Raw genomic sequence first — 21,157 nt, 5'->3', positions numbered from 1 at the left:
GCGCGGAGTCTCAACCACTGGACCGCCAGGGAAGTCCTGCATGTTCTTTATTAGGGCTGTTCTTTGCCTGCCACTGAAGGATGATGTCTTCCTTTTTTTCAGTTTTCTGGATCTGACTGCAGTTTGTCTCATCCAGGACCTTGAGGTCTTAACCTGGTTCCATTCCTCCCAACATGCTCCCTCATGCCTTCTCCTTTTCTTTGTCTGCAGGGGCCTCACTTCCTGTTCTTCACCTTACCTGCTATGAGATACGTCTCACTACCTGTTCACATTGCTTTGCACTTAACGCTGCTCCCTACCTCTGCAATATCCCCTCCCCTTTTGAAAGGGCTGGTTAATATCCTTCCGTGACAATCCACCTCAGCTTCATTCATCTGAAAACCACACACCCCTCGTCTCCCAGGGCACCTCTGTCTACTAGTTCACCCTCTGCTTCCCCAGCTTTCAGATTCTGTTGTTTTTTTGTTTTTTTAATCTTCTGTTAAAAGTTTAATTCATTCTTAAGGCCTAAGCTTTCTGTTCTCTGCTGGAGAGTCCCACATTGACTCCTGCTAATATATGACCTGCACTCTAATCATCTGTGTGTTGCCAGGCACCAGGGCCTCTGCCCTATGATGTTCTACTTCCTGTATGTGAAACCAGAACCCTCCTTTCTCCCAGATAATGTCTTCACCATCAGAGTGTGTATTCGTATATACGGAAGATTTAACCTCTCTGCACTCTGACAGGTATTCCCACCTCTCTTTCTATAGTCTGATCTGCCCTCTCATTCTATATTTTGCCTGCGCCCAAGATATCCGTCCTGTGAGATCCTTTTTCCTTCACCTTCAAGAATGAGATCTTTTTTCCTCCTGGTGAATCCTTTTCCTCCATGTGCATTTTATTTAGGTTCTCCCGTACTGCTCTACACCCTGGTGCCCGGTCACCTTTGAGTTGCCTTGAGTCTTTCCTATTTACTCTGCTCTATATTTCTGAAGGTCTCTGCTGTTCCTATTGAATTTTGTTTTCAAAATGCCTTTTGGAAATTCCACCCTCTCAGTTCCTCTGATGGCCATGATGATATAGACTTGCTTTGTTCCAATTCCTACATATATAGGTTGATTTCAGTTTTTCTTTTAGCTCCTTTTGAGGTTCTGGTTGTATTCCTCTGTGGATAGGGGGCATGAAAGCAGTGGGACTTGATGAGAAAACATGAAGAGTGAGAGTTGGTTGAGAAAACAAGAGGTCCACATTTATTTTTTGAAGTTGAGAAGATAAGAACCCAGCCAAATAAAAAGAAAAACATTGGGCTGTGGTAGGAACAGGGTCAGAAGATGTCCTGGAAACAAGTGACAAAATTACTCCAAAGAGGAGGAAGTGATCTATTTTACTGAATGCCACAGATTATGTCAAATAACCCGAAGACTGGCATCTACGCATTTGATTATATTGCATTTTTACATCCAGATGCCGCCTTCTTTCACCCTGAGTTCTCTTTTTCTGTCCGTGAAGTTCAAGTGCACACTCGGAACTCCCTCTTTCCTGACTTCCTATCTGTTTTCGTATCTACACCGCACTAACTCAGTCCTGGTCGTATATTTTATTGTATTGTTTTACTGGTTGGTATGAGGCTTTTTCCATATAGAGGAAAGGGTCTGTATCTTATTCTTCCTTACTTAGCGTAACCACAGAATAATTCACTGACAGTATCACTTGCATCCATTTATCACATCTTTCATGAAAGCAGGTTTGGTGGTCCCCCACCCAACCCCTGGGTGCATGGCTTGCCGGATCTTAGGTCCCCAACCAAAGATTGAACCCGCTCCCTGGGCAGTGAAAGCGTGGAGTCCTAACCACTGGACCACCAGGGAATCCCCAAAACAGGTTTGGTTTGGTTGCATTTTGGTTTTAATTTTGTTTTTCATCAGGGATGTGTGTGAACTATGTGGGAGCCTTTTCCAACTACAGGCTCTGTCTCTTCAGATTCGGCTTCTGGTTTGCTAGGTGTGGGGAGTGACCGGAGCCTATGAGGTATTTGAAAGGCTTGCCAGGCAATTCTGCTTTGATCCCTGTCATTGAAGAACCACCACTCTAATGTGCTCTGAGGGAGATGCAGATGAAATAAAAGACAAGTGTAAAAATCTCTGTTGGAAAGGGTTGACGTAGGTGCATAAAATTCTAAAATTTTTAGCATTTGATTATGAGGTATAGACAAGGATTGATTTACAAAATCAGAGAAAACTGAGCTTTGATAAAGTGTTACTGAGAGGATAAAGTGTGCTTCTTTTTGAAAGCATAATAAAATAATTTCTGCAAGAAAGAGAGCTGGGTTTTAAGTAAAAATGTTGACAGAAGGCCTTGTGGGTCAGTAATAATGTAAAAAGAAGACTTCGGAGATGGAAATGAGGAAAGCAGTGTGGGAGATTCTTAATAGATTGGCCTGTAGGAGACTGTCTGCAAGGAAATGGCTGATTACTCTGGGTTTTATGTTAATAATTGGCTTAGAAAGTGTGATTTTGGTTTTGTCTTGTCTTTTTTGGCTAGTTCTAGAGAGTCTTTCTTGATAGCTGGGTGGTAACATTGTAACAATGAGAAAATATAGCTTGGAGTTCTAGGATGAATGGAAGGTAAGGATGATGAATGTTTTCTTCGTCCTGGATGGGAATGATTCTTCAGAATCTCTTCATTGGTGGGTGACAGAGATGATGTAGGAACAGAGATCAAGGAAGAATCTGGCATTAGTGGAAGGTAGAAAATTTGGAGATGAGTATATTAAATATATTATAATGGCAAATACAGGACATGATGGTCTATACCTGTGCTGTCCAGTGTGTTGGCCACTGGCCACATGTGGGCTACTTAAATTTAACATTTAATTAAATTTAAATTTAATTAACATTCAGTAAAATTACAAATTTATTTCAGCAGTCAACTCTAGCCACATTCAAGTGCTCAACAGCCATACATGGCTAGTGGCTACCATATTGGAAAAAACAGATATAGAATATTTCCATCACTGCAGAAATTTTTATGGGGCAGCTCTGTATACAGTTACAATATGATTGAAGAAGGTGGTATTTCCTCCAGTCAGTACATGGGATGTGGGTAGACGGCCCAAGGACTTATTTTTAAATTTCAGATGGTTATATGTGTGTCTGCATATATTAGATCATGTGAGGTTGTATCATACCTAATAGAAAGTTGGAGTATTAACTACAATATTACTATTAAATAGGTGATTGGTGTCTTAGAAAAGTTTCATTTTGGTGTGTAGTCGGAATGAGAGGGGAACGATTTAGTAACAAGGCGATTATTGAATATTTTACCTCAGTACTCTTGGAATCAGACTCTGTAGATCCTATATTCTGATTTTCCAGTTGTAACCCTTTGTTACTAAAACCCATGTTGCTTATTTGTTTGATCAGCATAGATATGGTTTGATGTCTCTGGATGGACTTTTCACGTTCTCTGCTTATTCCTCTCCCCAAACTCTTAAACTTGGAATGCTCTTGTCCTGCGCCCTCCCCTTTCTCTACTCGTTCTTCTTAAATGATCTCATCTAGTTTCATGCAGCCCAGATATTTAAATAATATTTGTATACTCATGACTTAAAATTATTATCTTAAGTCTAAAACTTTCTCCACACTCATAGATCCAGCCAGGTACATCATATTTTCTCTTGAGTGTGTATTAGTCATCTCAAACCTGATGTGTACCTCAAAATGGAGCACTTGATTTCCCACAGATGCCAAACCTATGTCTTTATTCTTCCTCATCTTATTAAATGGCACCAGCTCCTAAACAGATGCTTCAGCCGCATCTTGAGGCCCTGTCCTTGATTCTTCCCTTTTCTACCTCCAGAGCTCATTGTGATGGTGAGTCTTAGCTTTCCTTCCTCTATACTTATCTTTTCCTCTTCCATCATGCATACTTTGTTTTTGTACATTTTTTCATCTCCTTGGTAGTCATCCATGCTGAGGCTACTATTATCTCTTGCTGGAACTCTACCGTAGCCTCCTGTGTGTTTTCTCAACAATTTCATTTCTCCAATTCATTCTCCCTATGAGTCATGTGACCTTTTGGAAATATCAATTCAAAACCTGTTGTACCTCTGTCAAAAATGTTTTGGTCGCTTCCTGCTATTGTTCTTAGCATAAAATCCAGTTTTTAACAGTTTACAAGATCTATATGCTCTCAATTCTACCAACCTTTCCAAACTTATCTATTTCTACTTCCCTCAAGCTCAGGATAGTCCAAGTATGCCAGACTCCCTTATGTTTCTCTATCATGCGTAAGTTTTTTTTGCCTTTGGGTTTTTGCATTGCCTGTTTCCTCTTGGAATAGTCTTCATGTAGTTATTTGCATAACATTGCTCATTCTAGTCCTGTGATGTCAGCTTAACTTTTTCTTCTCTCGAGGATGACTACTTTGTCTAAGATTGACCTTCCACTACTCTATCACCTCCTTCATACCATTTTTCATGTTCTGTAATTTTCTTACTACTTTGATTACCTCTTGATTCTTGCTCTCTTTCTCTCTTGTTACTAGAATGACAGCTCCATGGAGACAGAATATATTAGTCAAACTGTAGTAACATACTAATTCTAATATTCTGATATATTATTCTAATATTCTAGTATATTCCCAAACGCCAACCCATTCAATGTTTGTTGGATGGATGGATCCATCCCTTCCATCTTCTTTTTTTGTATTCCAATCACAGTGTGGTTCTATTTCTACTTCTGTCCCCATTTTGCGAGGTTCTATTTGGAAAGCATCCCACATTATATTTATTCATTGTAGACTGCCCATCATTGTTTCTAAAATAGCTGTTTTTCCTTTTACTGTTTTATAATATTGTCTCTTTTTAAAAAATATTTATTTATGTATTTATTTGGTTGCACCAGGTCTTAGATGCAACAGGCAGGCTCCTTAGATGCAGCTCACCAGCTCCTTAGTTGCAGCATGCAATATTGTCATTTTTCACAGACCATAGGTTACATTTCCACAGTGGACATTTCTCTTAGACTGGGATCTTATAAGAGCTAGCCCAAACCATGGCATTTTTGTACCTTTTTTTACCCCCTAAAATTATCATGGATGTTTTCATTGTTCTTTTTCCTAGAAGAAATATGGGAGATTGACCCTATGCAATGGCACCCAGAAAACCAAAACGGGATTAAAACTTTGGAAAGATATCAGCAAAGTTATGCACTTGGAAATAATTTCGATTTATGCAAAAGTCTGGTTCCTTTAACACAAAGATACAATAATTTTGGCCCACATTGTAGAAGTTTGAAATCACATTCAGGTTTTGTTATTGAGAATAGAAGATATGCAGGAAAGGATTCTGATGAGTTCAGTGGATATGGGAAATCATCTCTCTACCTCCAGCATAACAGAACTCTTACCAGAATTAAATACCATGGCTGTGTGAAACCCAGTAGCACTAAATCACAGCTCAATGACCATGAAAAAATTTATCCAGGAAAGAAACCACACACATGCAGTGAGTGCGGGAAAGCCTTCTCCAGGAAGGCACAGCTCATTAGACATCAGAGAACTGAAAGAGGAGAGAAACCCCATGGATGCAATGAATGTGGGAAAACATTCATGAGGAAGATTCAGCTCACTGAACATCAGAGAACTCATACAGGAGAGAAACCCCATGAATGTAATGAATGTGGGAAAGCCTTTTCCAGGAAGTCACAGCTAATGGTCCATCAGCGAACTCATACAGGAGAGAAACCGTATGGATGCAGTGAATGTGGAAAAGCCTTCAGCCGGAAGTGCCGGCTCAACAGACATCAGCGCTCTCATACTGGAGAGAAATTATATGGTTGCAGTGTGTGCGGGAAAGCCTTTTCCCAGAAGGCATACCTCATTGCACATCAGAGACTTCACACAGGAGAGAAGCCTTACAAATGCAGCGAATGTGGAAGAACGTTCTTTTTTAAGTCAGACCTCACCAAGCATCAGAGAATTCATACGGGAGAGAAACCATATGAATGCAGTGATTGTGAAAAAGCCTTCAGAAGCAAGTCAAAGCTCATTCAGCACCAGCGGACTCACACCGGAGAGAGACCATATGCCTGCAGTGAATGTGGCAAAGCCTTTGCCCACATGTCAGTCCTCATCAAACATAAGAAAACTCATATAAGAGAGAAAGCTGTGGATTCCCCAAAGCTGGAGAAACCTTCCTCAGTGAGTCATAGCTCTTTATTCATGAGTGAACTCGTACAGGAGCAAAACCCTATGAACGCAGTGCCTGTGGAAATGTCTTTTTCGGGAACCCAGCCCTTATTAAACATCAGCGAGTTCCTAGGGGGCAGAAATGTAGTGATTGTGGACCAGCCTTTTCCAAGAAGTCAAGCCTCAGTAGAAAATCGGGAATTTACACAGGGACTAAGCCTTGCAAATGCAGTGAATGCGACAACCCCTTCAGTAATAAATTATGTCTTATATGTTACAGATATTGTGTAGGAAAAAAAAAAACCTCAGATACCTGAGATGGGAAAAAGCCTTGAGCAAGAATCCTCCCCACATTCATTATGTGTCAGAGCTTGCTTAGGACAGAAATGCTGTGGATGGGGTGGTTGTGGAGAACACTTCTGTGAGAAGTTAGACTTAGTAAATATCAACGAGATCACATTGGGCAGAAATGCAGCTCTTGTGGGGAAGCCTTTTCCTAGAGGTGATATTGCAGTTGATATCAAAGAATTCCCACAGGACCAAAACCTTAGAGTATGATGGTTTTTAATGATAAATTGTACCTTATCACTTGTCAGAGGAGCATAGAAAGACAACTGTAGAGGCACTGAAGGTGGAAGACATGTTTAGTAAAATGTGGAAGCACTCATAGAGAAGAAAAATCCCCCAAAGGCAATAAAAAATGGGAATTCTATCACCAAACTAAGTCATGTATCACAGTTTTACCTTGGAAAGTGGGAAAGACTTTTGTAAATAAAGGAAATCTTCTTGGACACCAGGAATTGCATTGTGCAGTGAAAACCTAAGAATATAATGAATGTAGAAGGACAGCTATATTAGTTTCTTACGGCTACTGTAACCAGTTTTCACAAACTCAGCGTCTCATAACAGCACAATTTATTATCCTGGAGCTCTGAAGTCCAGAATGCATCTCTGGGCCAAAAGCAAGGTTGTTAGCAGGGTTGCATTTCTTCTTGGAGGCTCTAGAGGAGAATCTGTTTCTTTGCTTTTCCAGCTTCTAGAAGCTGCCCAAATTCTATGGCTTGTGGCCCCTTTCCTTCCTCAGAGCCAGCAATGGCTGGTCAACTCTTTCATCCCTCCAACACTCATTTTTCTGTCTCCTCCTTCCACGTTTAAGGACCCTTGTGATTACATTGGGCCCACCCAGATAATCCAGGATAATCTCCTATCTTAAAGTCAGCTAATTAGCAGCTTTAAGTCCATCTGCTACTTTGTGTCCCCTTTGCCTTATAATATAACATGTTCACAGGTCCTAGACATAAGGATGTAGACATCTTTGGGAGGCCATCATTCTGCCTACCAGAGGCCACCCTTTGGCACCCAGTGATTCGTGTCTATCCCTCATGCAAATGGATTCATCCTATCTTAGCATCTCCAGATATCTCAGCCCGTTACAGGACCAACTCAGAGTCCAAAACCTAACCTAAAACTGATCAGCTCAGGAGTGCCAAATCTCATCTTCTAAATCTAGTGTTGATAGGCTCTGGGTACAATCCATTCTGAGGTTTCTCTCTGTGAACGTTTAAAACTCTAGAAACAATTTATATGGTCCTAAAATAACTTAATTCCATCTTCTACCTTAATTCCCCTTTACCATGCAATGTAACATATTTACAGATTCTAGGAATTAGGACATGAACATCTTTGGGATTTGCCATTATTTTGCCTACCACAAAAACATTAGATTTCAGAGAATTTACACTTTGATAAATTCCTACCTAGCCCTTAAGTAAATTTGGAAAAGCATGTTTCCAGAGAAATAATTATCTAAAGTAATTATGATCTAAGTACATTAACATTTTTTCTTTAATCAGAGAATCTTACACTGATTGTTAGATGTGAACACCGTGGAATGCTCTTGAAATGTATAGATCAAATTCTCAGCACTGGAAAAGAAATCTTAAATATCCTAAAGGAATATGAGATTTATGCTGCTAGAAATACTACCAAACATACGTTTGTATCTATTCTGAAATTGCACAAATTAATACATCCACATATATCATAATGAACCTAAATCCTGACCAGTATTTTTCACAGCCAACTCCAACAACTCCTTTTTCTTCAACAGTATGATGTATATATCGTCCTACCTTAAATAACAACAAGAAAAGACAAAATATGTGAACGGACTTTTTCAGAAGTTGGATAATAGGGAGCTCAGAACAGCTATCTCCGAGAGAAAGAAAACAAATGAAGTAAGCCTTTTGATTGCCCGCAGGCTACTGCCTGGAGAGAGTTTCCATTCTGCAGCATAAGGAGGAGGAGCCCCCAAAGATCTCAGTCTCCTTGAATTGAGACAGAGTTTAGAGTTAGTAGAATTCAGTGTGGCTGAAATCAATCCATGGGGCAGATGACAGGAGAGGAGAGAGCTGTGCCCAGAGAGTGGGAGAGTTCCAGAGTTCTAGCAGTCCTACAAGAGATACTGTGAAAGCTATAATATTTATATATACTAAAGGCACTTGGTAATTATGAATTTAGTCATAATCTAATGAGTCGAAATCATTTGTTTTAAACTAAATACCATATTCAGTTCATTCTAGTCCTCTTTGAGTTCATTCATAGGCCAGGCTAATTGCCAATAATGAGATTAGGAGCAGGGCTATGGTGAGTATTGTTTTTAGATTATTTGTTTGAGTAGCTCAGGGGAGGGGCAGTAGGAGGGCAATTTCTAGGTCAGAGTTCTAGAGTTCCTCCACAAGTTTTTAAGTTATAATCAGCACATATATGTGAGGAAACTCCCTAGGCTGGAGAAAGAACCACTGGAAATGAACAAGCAGAACCATCCTTGGAGCTTGCACAAAGTTGGGAATAATTTGTGTTTCCACCAACTGAAATGGAAACACCTCCTTAACATTTGGAGACTCACAGTGGAACTTCAGAAGAGCATTGTCTCAGTGGGTGGCTCAAATTGGATCTAGAGTAAAGGCTCCTCTGAACTCTCCTACCAAAGCATAATGCAAACCACTAAAAAAATAAACTGCTTCTAAGTAATTTACTGCTTCTCAGGACAAAGCTCAATAGTATTCAAAAGGAATAGGAAGCAGTCCATCAACCAGTAATGTAAAATTCACAAAGTCTGAAATCTAATTAGAACCTACCCCGGTATGCCAAGAAGCAGGAAAATAGCACCCATAAACATGAAGGAAAGTCGATAGAAAGAGACCCAGAAAAACCAAAAAAAGAAGGAAAAAAAATTGAAACAAAACAACAAAAATTTTAAAACCAATAAAAAATGAAAAAATTAAAAAGCAATTTAAAAAGAGGAAAAAAGTATAAATAAGAAATTAATGAGACCCAGAAATGACATGGATGATAGAATTAGCAGAAAATGATGTTAAAACAGCTATTATAAATACTACATATGCTCAAGAAGGTTGTGTCGAGTGGATTATAGAAATTATAATTTACTGTGGGATTCTGCAGGTCTTTTGGTAGTGAATTCTCTCAGATTTTGTTTATTTTAAAATGTCTTTATTTCACACTCATTTTTAAATAATATTTTCCCTGGAAATAGAATTCTAAATTGACAGTGCTTCTCCTCTATCATTTAAAAAGTATGAATCTAGTATCTTCTCGCCTCCCAGAATTGTTTCTGGTTAGAAGTCAACAATCATTCATATTACTCTTTCCTTGTATCTAATGTGTCTTTTTTTCCTTTGGCTGTTTCCAAGATTTATTTTTTGTCTTTGGTTTTCAGCACTTTCACTACAATGTGTGTAAATGTGCTTTGTCATTAAAAAATAGAAACCAAGTTGTCCTTGTAATGCCTTTAGGAATTGTAGTGTTGATTAGTTTTTCATCACTTTGTTTTAATTTGTCTTCTCTCTTTTTTCTTAATCAATCTTGCTATGGATGTACCAAATTTAGTAACCTTATATAGCATTTTAAGTTTTTTTCTTCTACTTAAGGTTCAATTTGGTTTTTTTCCCCCTAGCCTTGTAAAGTGAGAATTAGATTATTGATTTTACACCTTTCTCTTTTTTCTAATACAAGCAATTAAAGTGATAAACTTTGCCTACAACCACTGGTAGGCTACCTTTATGTTACATAAGATCTTACCAGTATAACTGACAAGCACACACAGAATGATGTTTTTAAAGTGGACCATGGTTGTGAGAATTGGTAAAGATCTGTCATGCCCGCTAATAACCCAATATTGTCAAGATTTCCCTTCCTAGTTAGTGCTTTTTGCATCTTGTTTATGAAATCTTTGCATATCTCGTGATAGTCATGTAAATATTCCCCTAGAAATTTAAATATTTTACTATTTATATTTAGACCTGTGATCCATTTTGAATTTATTTTTCCCTGTGTGTGAGGCATGGGATGAAAGTTCCTTCTTTTTCTCTCCATATTGTTATCCAGTTGAACTAGTACAGTTTATTGAAAAGACCGTTCTTTTTCCCCACTGAATTACGTTGGCATTGTGTCATAAACTGGATGGTAGTGTATACTGAATCTTTTTTCCAGGATCTTTGTATTTTTTTTTAAGTACATTTTTTTAAATTAATTAATTAATTTATTTTTGGCTGTGTTGTCTTCGCTTCTGTGCGAGGGCTTTCTCTAGTTGTGGCAAGTGGGGGCCACTCTTCATCGCGGTGCACGGGCCTCTCACTATCGCGGCCTCTCTTGTTGCAGAGCACAGGCTCCAGACGCGCAGGCTCAGTAGTTGTGGCTCACGGGCCCAGTCGCTCCGTGGCATGTGGGATCTTCCCAGACCAGGGTTCAAAGCCGTGTCCCCTGCATTGGCAGGCAGATTCTCAACCACTGTGCCACCAGGGAAGCCCCCGGATCTTTGTATTTTGTTCCATTGTTGTATTTACTATCCTTGTACTAATAATACAGCACTGACTAATTACAGTAGGTTTTTACTAAAATAAGTCCCTGAGATCTGATAGGGTTATGCCCTCCAGTTTTTTTCTTCTTCGAGGTTGCCCTGGCTATTCAAGTCTTTTGTACATCCATTTAAATTTTAGAACTCACCTCCATTATTTCTCACCCTCTCTTTCATATACTTTATCTCTTTGCATTCTTTATTCGAGTATACTGATTCTTCAGCCGTATCTATATGGCTATTAGTTTGTTAATTGGTCTCTAATTTTAGTTTTAGTATCCAGTTGATTCTTGTTATTCACTGTACTTACATTCTATAAAATCACTGTGAACACTGAATTAGCAAATATTGAACCATTTCTCCTAGGGGGATTATGGACTAGGTATCTGCGAGCCGCTGGTTACATTTGTGTCAGTCAATCAGTGGATAACCTTGTTTTATGTGTGTTTCTGCATAAAGACACCTTATTTAATATGTATCATTCATTTATTAACATTAAACTCACTATAACTCTTGCCTGAACAAAGCTTATCTAACACATATATTTGCTCCATAAGGTACATCACTGCCTTCTTGCACTTAAAAACACTAGACAGTACTTGAGCACTGTGCTTGGGGGCCATTTTAAACAACAAAATTACCAAAAAAAATGTATAAAAATGAGAAAAACGTGACACTAAGTAGACCACGAAAAGGACACTTGTTTACAATAGCAGAGCTGAAATAAGAAGGCAGAACATCATTTTGTTCAGACTTAGCTGGGAACATACACATTGGGCAACTCAAATTATTCATTGCTCAAACTATTCTATGCATGTCTGCAAATGTTCATGAAAGTGCCATGATTATTGATTTTGAGTTAGAAAGAAATTTTAGCAGGTAGGTGAATTCACAATAAATCCACGAATAATGAGGATCGACTGTACTTTATTTTAAATTTTTCTGCTGGTTTATACACATCTAAATGGTCATTTTAATAATATCTTATTCCTTCCCCATATTTTAGATATCTTATTTCTCAATATATTAAAGCTTTATATTAAACATTCATAATATTCTGACCTGATAATTCCTGCATGTGTAGTCATTTCGTATCTGATTCTATTGTTTGTTCTATTTGTTGAAAAGTGTTCAGGATAAAAGCTCCTTGAGGACAGATTTTTGCTGTGTTTATATGAGCACTTAGTTCTTCTCCACCTTTTAAATATATGTTAAAAATATTTTACAGAGATTACTGTTTTAGGGATATTTTACCTGCAGGATATAGTGAATATGCCTTTCAAAAACTTCTGATTTACTGGATTAGTTGATAATTAAGTGTTCAATTGCAAGATAGATAAAATAGCATTTTACTTCTTTCCATAATGACTAATGAGAACTATGACACAGAGATATAGCCTTTGTAACTTATGATGAAAACAGCCAGAACATATACCTGTAGGTCTTTTTCTCATCAGTAATGGTCACCACACATTGGAAGAAGAATGTATGATAATTACAGGAATTAGTATCATTTGAGTATATTTCTGTGGACTTTACCTGGGAGGAGTGATAGCCACTAGGTTCTGCTCAGAAGAACCTGTACCAGGATGTGTTGTTGGAGAATTCTAGTAACCTGTGACACTAGTTAAAGATGATTGCCCTATCATTCGGAGCACACAGCCAATAATAGCCTTTCCTTTTTCAGTTGCCCTAGCTTCCAAAGGGCTTCAAGATACTGAACTTGAGTTTATAGACAATAGATTCTCAGACCCTCTTCTGTTCCCAGGTGGAAATTAACATGCTTTCACCTCCATTAGATCTTTAATATGCCAAGGTGAAAGTGTGTCCATTCCTGAAACATTCTGTACTCTTCCTAGACGTCCCCACCAAGTCCAATTGTAAGTGTCCAAGTCTTTGTCATTGCCCATGAACAGGCTATCAGGCTACCAAAGCAGATATAATCCTTAATTTCAAACCCGGAAAAGAGCCATGGAGAGTAGAAGATGAAATGCAGTGTCAGTACTTTTCAAGTGAGTGAGCAACTGAGAAGCAGCAAGATGGGAGACCTTGAAAGTAAAGTTGTTAGCCATGAAGTGTTGACCCTTCCATATGTGTTTAACAAGGCTAAAACTCTGAAGGTCATTACAAATACCTAAATCATTGGCAAGGCTCTCTTGCTTGCTGTTGCAAGAAAGACGTGCCTCTTTTTCTCTCTTTTGGTTTGATTCAGTGTTCAGTAGAATATTATTTTCTTTGCAGCATCCAGACTTCCTCCTTTTCTTCTGCTTCCTCTTTGGCAATGTCAGTTCCTGTTTTCTCCACATCTCTTGTTTTCACTTCTTTTACCTGGTCAAATAATGTAACAGTTCTTCCAGTTAATACAGCAGCACCTTTTATCCCGGGGTAAGGAGATTTGGTCCACTGTGCAGGTGGCTTTCTGTGGGCCATGTGAGAATGTATCACAGCAAGCTAGAAGGTGGGAATGTTGACCACAGTGGTGGTCTCTAGGTATGATATTGGAGCTTTGGGAAGGTTCATTGGCTATTGCTTTCAGAAATAATTAGAGAAGAAATAATCAGTAAGATAGGATAACTACACTTCAGGTGAGAAGCTGAGGGTCCTTTATTTTAACCTGCTTCCCCCAGATATTTTTTCAAGACTTTAGTTGGCATCTTTCCTTTGTAGTCATTGGTTGTGTCTGATGGATGGACTTTCTCCATGCTCTGGGCATCTTCTAAAGTTTTCAGAGTTGGAAAGCATAAAGCTTCATCTTTGTCTATTTCTATCATTTGTTAGCAGTGTAATTTCATTAAATTTCATGACCTTAACAATACTATTTATATGCTGATGACCCCCAAATTTCTGTCTACAGGCCAAGCCTTCCCTTATCCTCATATAGTCACCTGGATACTTCCTTTCTGCACTTAGAGATCTAATACCTACCTCAAATTCATGTCACTTTTCGTTCCTCTTTTCACTCGCACCACAAATTTAATCCATTACCAAGTCTGGTCTTCCTGTCTCATTATATCCCGAGGGCCTCCCCTCTTTTCTGTAATTATTGTTTTCACTCAAGCCTCAATGTCCAGTATTTTTTGCCAAAATTTTTATAGTTTACTTGAAGATACTCTCACTTCTTTAATCTTATTTCTCTCTATTCTCCATATAATAACCAGATGATTTTTTAAATTTTACTATTTTTATTTATTTATAAATAGTAAGTAAGGAAAGTCAGTGTTTCGAGCTACTCTCCCCCAAAGGTCATGAACATAAACTTCAGAAACATCTGGATTTTTAAAGACATAAGGTTTTTTTTTTTTTAGAATTTTTTTTTTATAGCTACTTTATTTATTTATTTCTTTATTTTTGGCTGTGTTGGGTCTTCGGTTCGTGCGAGGGCTTTCTCTAGTTACGGCAAGTGGGGGCCACTCTTCATCGCGGTGCAGGGACCGCTCTTCATCGCGGTGCGCGGGCCTTTCACTATCGCGGCCCCTCCCGTTGCGGGGCACAGGCTCCAGACGCGCAGGCTCAGTAGTTGTGGCTCACGGGCCCAGCTGCTCCGTGGCATGTGGGATCTTCCCAGACCAGGGCTCGAACCCGTGTCCCCTGCATTAGCAGGCAGATTCTCAACCACTGCGCCACCAGGGAAGCCCAAGACATAAGGTTTTGACAGTTACTTGGAAAGAAAAAAGGGGTATGGGAAGATAAACCATCATACAGAAATAGCAGTCTTCAAGTGGAAGGGTAGAGAGAAAGATCTAAAGTATAATCTAAGAAAAATGCTATATGACATAGCAGATCATTACCAATTTTCACAACCACAGTCTACAAACCTAAAAAAGTATTTATGTCACAAGATTTAAGACCTTGTGATACAGATACGCAAAGGATGACATATTTTTTAAAGGTGAATTTTAATTTTATTTATTTATTTATTTATTTATTTATTTATTTAGGCTGCATTGGGTCTTTGTTGCTGCGCGTGGGCTTTCTCTAGTTGCGGTGAGCGGGGGCTACTCTTTGTTGCAGTGTGCGGGCTTCTCATTGTGGTGGCTTCTCTTGTTGTGGAGCACGGGCTCTAGTTGTGCAGGCTTCAGTAGTTGTGGCTCACGGGCTTAGTTGCTCGCCACGTGTGGGATCTTCCCGGAGCAAGGATCAAACCCGTGTCCCCTGCATTGGCAGGTGGATTCTTAATCACTGCACCACCAAGGAAGTCCAGGATGACATTTTTAAAGTGACAACTAGGACATCTCTCTCGTACTATTACCTTGAATGGCATCCTGTTACTATTAGTATAATATCCAAATTCCTTCCAGGGTCTCCTACACATGAGCATTTCCTGACTACTGCCTACATTTTTGTTTACTTCTTTGTATAAAAATGTTTGAAGTATAACATAGTTAATTTTTACAATCAGCACACTGTATAACGAGCATTTAGATCAAGAATACCAGTGTACTGTGCCGGTTGCCGTTGTGTGAATATACAACAATTTATTCATTCTGCATTTAGGCCTTTATGAGTAATCCTCCTATATAGTTTTATGTAAATGTCTTCCTTTATTTTATTTTCTTTTTTTTTGAAAATATTTATTTCTAAATGGTTTAGACTTAATGTGAAATCCCAAGATTATACACAAATTTTATGTACATTGTTTTTGCAGATTTCCTTAAGTGATAATTTTACCACATTTGCTTTATCATAGTCTATCTATCTGTCATTACACACACACACACCACACACACACACACACACACACAGAGGTACATATTGTTTTCCTGAACTCTTTACCCCTAAATACTTAAGTGTGTGTTTCCTAGAAACAAGGTCATTTAAAAAATATAAACAGAATACAGTTATCAAAATCAGAATATTAATATTGATACAGAACTATTATCCAATCTACAGAGTTTATTCAGATTCTACTGATTGTCTCACTAATATTTTTTATAGTAAATGAAAAAAACCCTTCTTTTGCTGTCTTGCTCATTCTGCCGTGGGTACTCTGGCTTTAATCTAGACGTCAGAGCTTGCTAATTATAACTCAACTTCTTTAGGCAAGAAACTATATGGATGCAACAAAAGTGCAGTGAATACTTGTAAACCACTCATGACCATGCCTTGGAGAACTCATGCAGGAAAGAAATCCCATGAATGCTGTGATTGTAAGAGAGCCTTTCCCAGTAAGTTAAAGCTAATTACTCATCAGGAAACTCACACAGGAGAGAAATCATATGGATGCAATCAACGTCAGAAAGTCTTCATTACAAAGTCAGTGCTCACCTATCATCAGAAGACCCGTCACAGAGAAGGGAAGTCCTATGGATGCAGCAAATGTGGGAATACTTTCCCTTGGAAGTCAAAACAACTCACTTTACATCAGAGAACTTATTCAGGAAAGAGACCTTTCAGATGCAGAGTATGTGATAAAGCCTTCATGGTTAGGACACATCTCACTGTACATCAGAGAACTCACACAGGAGAGAAACCATACGAATGCTCGGATTGTGAGAAAGCCTTCTCAAAAAAGTCTCAGCTCCTGATTCATCAGCGAATTCACACAGGAGAGACACCATTTGGATGTAGTCAATGTCAGAAATCCTTCATTACAAAGTCAGCACTAATCTATCATCAGAAAACCCGTCACAGAGAAGGGAAATCCTATGGATGCAACAAATGTGGGAAAACTTTTCCTTGGAGGTCAAAACTCATTTTACATCAGAGGACTCATTCAGGAGAGAGACCTTTCAGATGCAGAGTATGTGATAAAGCCTTCATGGTTAGGACACATCTCACTGTACATCAGAGAACTCACACAGGAGAGAAACCATACGAATGCTTAGATTGTGAGAAAGCCTTCTCAAAAAAGGCTCAGCTCCTGATTCATTGGCGAATTCACACAGGAGAGAGACCATATGGATGCAGTGAATGTCCACAAGCCTTCATCCAGAAGTCAGATCTCAGTAATCATAAGAAAACTCATCATGCAGTAGGGAAATCCCATGAATGCAGTGAATGTGGGAAGGTTTTGTCCTCTAAGTCAACTCTCATTATACATCGGAGAAGCCATACAGGTGAGAAACCCTTCAAATGCAGTGCATGTGATAAAGCCTTCACATCAAAGGCACATCTCATTGTACATGAGAGAATTCATACAGGAGAGAGACCATATGAATGCTTAAATTGTGAGAAAGCCTTCTCCACTAAGGCACATCTCATGATTCATCAGCGAATTCACACAGGAGAGAGGCCTTATGGATGTAATGAATGTCAACAAGCTTTCATCCAGAAGTCAGGTCTCACTAACCATCTACAAAATTGTCATGCTGGAGTAAAATCGTATGGATGCAGTGAATGTGGGAAGGTTCTGTCCTGTAAGTCAACTTTCATTATACATCAGAGAACCCATACAGGTGAGAAACCGTTCAAATGTAGTGTATGTGACAAAGCTTTCACAGCTAAATCCTATCTTACTGTACATCAGAGAATTCATACAGGAGAGAGACCATATGAATGCTGCAATTGTAAGAAAGCGTTTGCTACTTTGTCAACTCTCATTGGTCACCGGAGAACTCACACAGGAGAGAGACCCTATGGGTGCATTGAATGTCAGAAAGCCTTCTTTCGGAAATCAGCTCTTGCTAATCATCAGCGAACTCAGCATAGAGGAAAATCCTCTACGCAATGACTGTGGGAATGTGAGAAAGCTCTTTTGATTAATCTTATCTACTCAGAGAACTCATACAGAATAGAAATGCCTATGAAGTCTCTGATTATATAGACTCTTTTGGAACTCTTGTAGGAAAGAAACCTTATATATGGAATGAAAGTTGTACCTCTTCCATCTGAAGACATCTCCTCATTATACCTTAGGGAATCTCACCAAAAAAGAAACATTATAAAGGCAGCAGTTGTCAAAAGACTTTATTTGAAAGTCACAGCCTATGCATTTAGGAGGCAAAAACCTATGGATGCAGGGAAAGTGGGAAATTATTCTTTTTCAAGTCTTATTTGTTAGACATTATGGTATTCATTCAGGAGAGGGACCCTACAGTTGCAGTGAATGCAGCCAAGCTAAGAAAAATTACATCTCATTGTACATAAAAATAAAAATTTCAGGAATGTTGTGATAATGAGAGTATTCCCTAGAAAGTCAAAACTCTTTGAACATCTTGTACAAGAGATGAACATCTTGTACAGGAGAGAGATCCTGTAGGTGCAGTGAATGTGGTAGTCTTAATGCATATCTTCCGATAATGCATATCTTCCTTACATCAACAACCCAGATAGGAGGAAAGCCTTGTTAATGTAGTAAATGTAGTACATCCTTCATATAGATGTCAAAGCTCACTAATCATCCACAGATTCATATAATAGATAAATCTTTTTGAAACAAGGAATGTGGAAAGCTTTTGAAAGTGACATGTTAAACACCAGTTGCTTAATTCAGGAGAGAATCCAGTAGATATAGTTAAAGTCTGCCTTTGGCCACAAAAGGGTACGAATTGCAGTAATTGTCAAAATGCTTTATTTACAATTCAGAGCTCCTTAATTGCCCACTAACTCATATAGCAGAAAGACCCTGTTCTCAGGGGGATAATTTCTGGATTCAATGAAGTTATAAAATCCTTAAGGAATTATATTTCTATTTTACTCCAGTAAACTTCTACTTCAGTAAACTCATACATTACAGAAAAACTGTGATTATAGTCACTGAAAATGCTTCCTATGGAGGATTGGCTATCATTAAGCACCATGAGCTCTTGAAAATAGAAACAATTTGCTCTACACAGAGACTTTATGAATGTGGCAAAAGCATCAGTGATAAATTATATTTTATTTTTGCATTTCATGGTTTTATTTCTTCACATCTGACTGTATCTTAAACTGTGATGCATGTTACAGTTGATGGAATGTCATCATTTCATTGTTAGGGCTTTTCTACATTTGGTGGCATTCTAGATTTGAGTAATTAAGTAAAACCTGGGAACTCTAGAATGAAATAATTTTCTAAGGGTTTAATATAATTGTTTTAGAAAGGATTCCAGAGAATATTCTACTACAAATATTAGGTATTTTCACTGCAAATACAATGCTGTTTGAATATAGAAAAAAATCAGAACATATGGATCAGTTGGATTTCGACCAAGGTTTGTAAGGGTTATGTTGTAGACTATATACTACATAAAATGGACTTTATGTATTTAATTTTATTTTTATTTTTGGAATTACGTGAAGAATGTAATTTTTAGGGTTTAATGAATTTCCAGCATAGGCATAGAATGTTGAGTAATATAATCTAATATAAATAGAAATGTTCTATTTCCTTATAAATCAAAATTTAATATGTAATTTGACTCATTAATAAGTCTAAAGAATTACACCGCATAAGTTTGTTGTCCTTATCTTTACTGTCTTTTGTAGTATTTCTGCCAACTGTGATGATACATCATTTCTTGAAGCCTACATTTTTCTAGAGCCTTATTTTTGAAATATCCAAAGATGATAAAAGATGTACATAAAATACTAAAAAACAAGCAGCACATGAGACTGAAGGAGGGAAGAAGACAGGGTTATGTGTGGTGAGCTCAAGTGCTTGTATTTCCACTGCTGTGTCTAACAGGAACTTTGGAATCGTTATTATAACATGTCCTTGGGCACTACAAACACTTCCTTTCCTCTTAGCATTTCCTAAAATGCCTGGTATTTTTCTAATATTAAGAATAACATTGCAGGGCTTCCCTGGTGGCGCAGTGGTTGAGAATCTGCCTGCTAATGCAGGGGACACGGGTTCGAGCCCTGGTCTGGGAAGATCCCACATGCCACGGAGCAGCTGGGCCCGTGAGCCACAATTGCTGAGCCTGCGCGTCTGGAGCCTGTGCCCCGCGACGGGAGGGGCCGCGATAGAGAAAGGCCCGCGCACCGCGATGAAGAGCGGTCCCCGCACCGCGATGAAGAGTGGCCCCCGCTTGCCGCAACTGGAGAAAGCCCTCGCACGAACCGAAGACCCAACACAGCCAAAAATAATAAATAAAAAAAAAAAAAAAAAAAAAAAAGAATAACATTGCAGAAATTGGAACTCTTGCACATTGCTGGCATGTAAAATGGTTCCACTGCTATGGAAAAAAAAGTTGGTAGTCCCTCTAAAAAGTTAAATATAGAATTACTATATGACCCAGGAATTCCACTCTTGGGTATATACCCAAGGAAATTGAAAACAGGTACTTAAATACTTGCATAAGGTTATTCATAGCAGCACTATTCACAATAGCCAGAAGGTGGAAACAACCCAGATGCCCAGCAGTGGGTTACTGGAAAAACAGAATGTGGTATGTGTATATACATGTACCTATACATATATGTGTAATGGAATATTAATCACCTATACAAGTGAAGTATCGATATACATTATAACATGAATAAGCCTCAAAAACAGTACACTGAGTGAAAGAAGCCAGACACAAGAGATCACATATTGTATTTCTGTTTATATGAAATATGAAGAATAGGTAAATCTATAGAGACATAAAGCAAATTGGTGGTTACCAGGACCTGGGGGGAAGGGGAAATTGAGACTGAATGATTAATGGATATGTAGTTTTCTTTTAGAATGATGAAAATGTTTTGGAACTAGGTAGAGGTGGTGGTTGCATAACATTGTCAATGGAGTAAGTGGTCACTGAATTGTATACTTTGAAATGGTTAATTTTATATTTTGTGAAATTTTACATCAATAAAAGTATATTTGAAAAGAATAACATTGCAAGAACCTTGGCACTCAAAATGCAGATAAAAATCAAGTTGGTTACAGAAAAAAAAAACCTGCTCAGCAAAACTGGTGTAAATATATCTTCTTTAACTTAATAGATATTAGCTACCAGAACTTTATAGCTAACATCATATTTAATGATGAAACTTTGAAGATGTTCCTTAGTTGCTCACCATTGAGGTACACAAGTCTGCTGCCTCTATTCCTGCTTAACACTCTGCTGGAGGTCTTAACCAGCACAGCACGACAGTAATAACAACTAAAGGGTTTAAAAATTGGAAACAAAAAAAATTGTCATTATTTGCAGATGATGTGATTGCCTATGTGGAAAGAGGAGAGCCCACAGACAACCATGTAAA

The 21,157-nt window shown here is 38.4% G+C and overlaps 2 protein-coding genes across 2 annotated transcripts in view; both read left to right on the top strand.

Annotated features, from left to right (window-relative positions):
- LOC102999640 (uncharacterized) overlaps nt 1-10,091 on the top strand; it is a 39,543-nt gene extending 29,452 nt beyond the window's left edge. The window contains exon 11 of the mRNA XM_057533739.1: nt 5,105-10,091. Coding sequence (XP_057389722.1) covers nt 5,105-6,462 — 1,358 coding nt within the window. The 3' untranslated portion in view covers nt 6,463-10,091. The remainder of the gene's footprint in view (nt 1-5,104) is intronic.
- Nucleotides 10,092-15,792: 5,701 nt separating this feature from the next.
- LOC102999374 (zinc finger protein 84-like) lies at nt 15,793-19,758 on the top strand. Its single transcript, XM_007179881.3, has one exon. The coding sequence runs from the start codon at nt 16,140-16,142 to the stop codon at nt 17,715-17,717; it is 1,578 nt and encodes a 525-aa protein (XP_007179943.2). The 5' UTR covers nt 15,793-16,139; the 3' UTR covers nt 17,718-19,758.
- Nucleotides 19,759-21,157: the final 1,399 nt, after the last annotated feature.

The sequence above is a fragment of the Balaenoptera acutorostrata genome, chromosome 19, assembly GCF_949987535.1.
Source record: "Balaenoptera acutorostrata chromosome 19, mBalAcu1.1, whole genome shotgun sequence".
Taxonomy (NCBI): domain Eukaryota; kingdom Metazoa; phylum Chordata; class Mammalia; order Artiodactyla; family Balaenopteridae; genus Balaenoptera; species Balaenoptera acutorostrata.
This window is presented reverse-complemented; position numbering and strand designations above follow the sequence as displayed.

What these genes read in the sequence shown, in the direction of transcription:
- LOC102999374 (XM_007179881.3), top strand. Translation starts at nt 16,140, where the DNA reads ATGACCATGCCTTGGAGAACTCATGCAGGAAAGAAATCCCATGAATGC.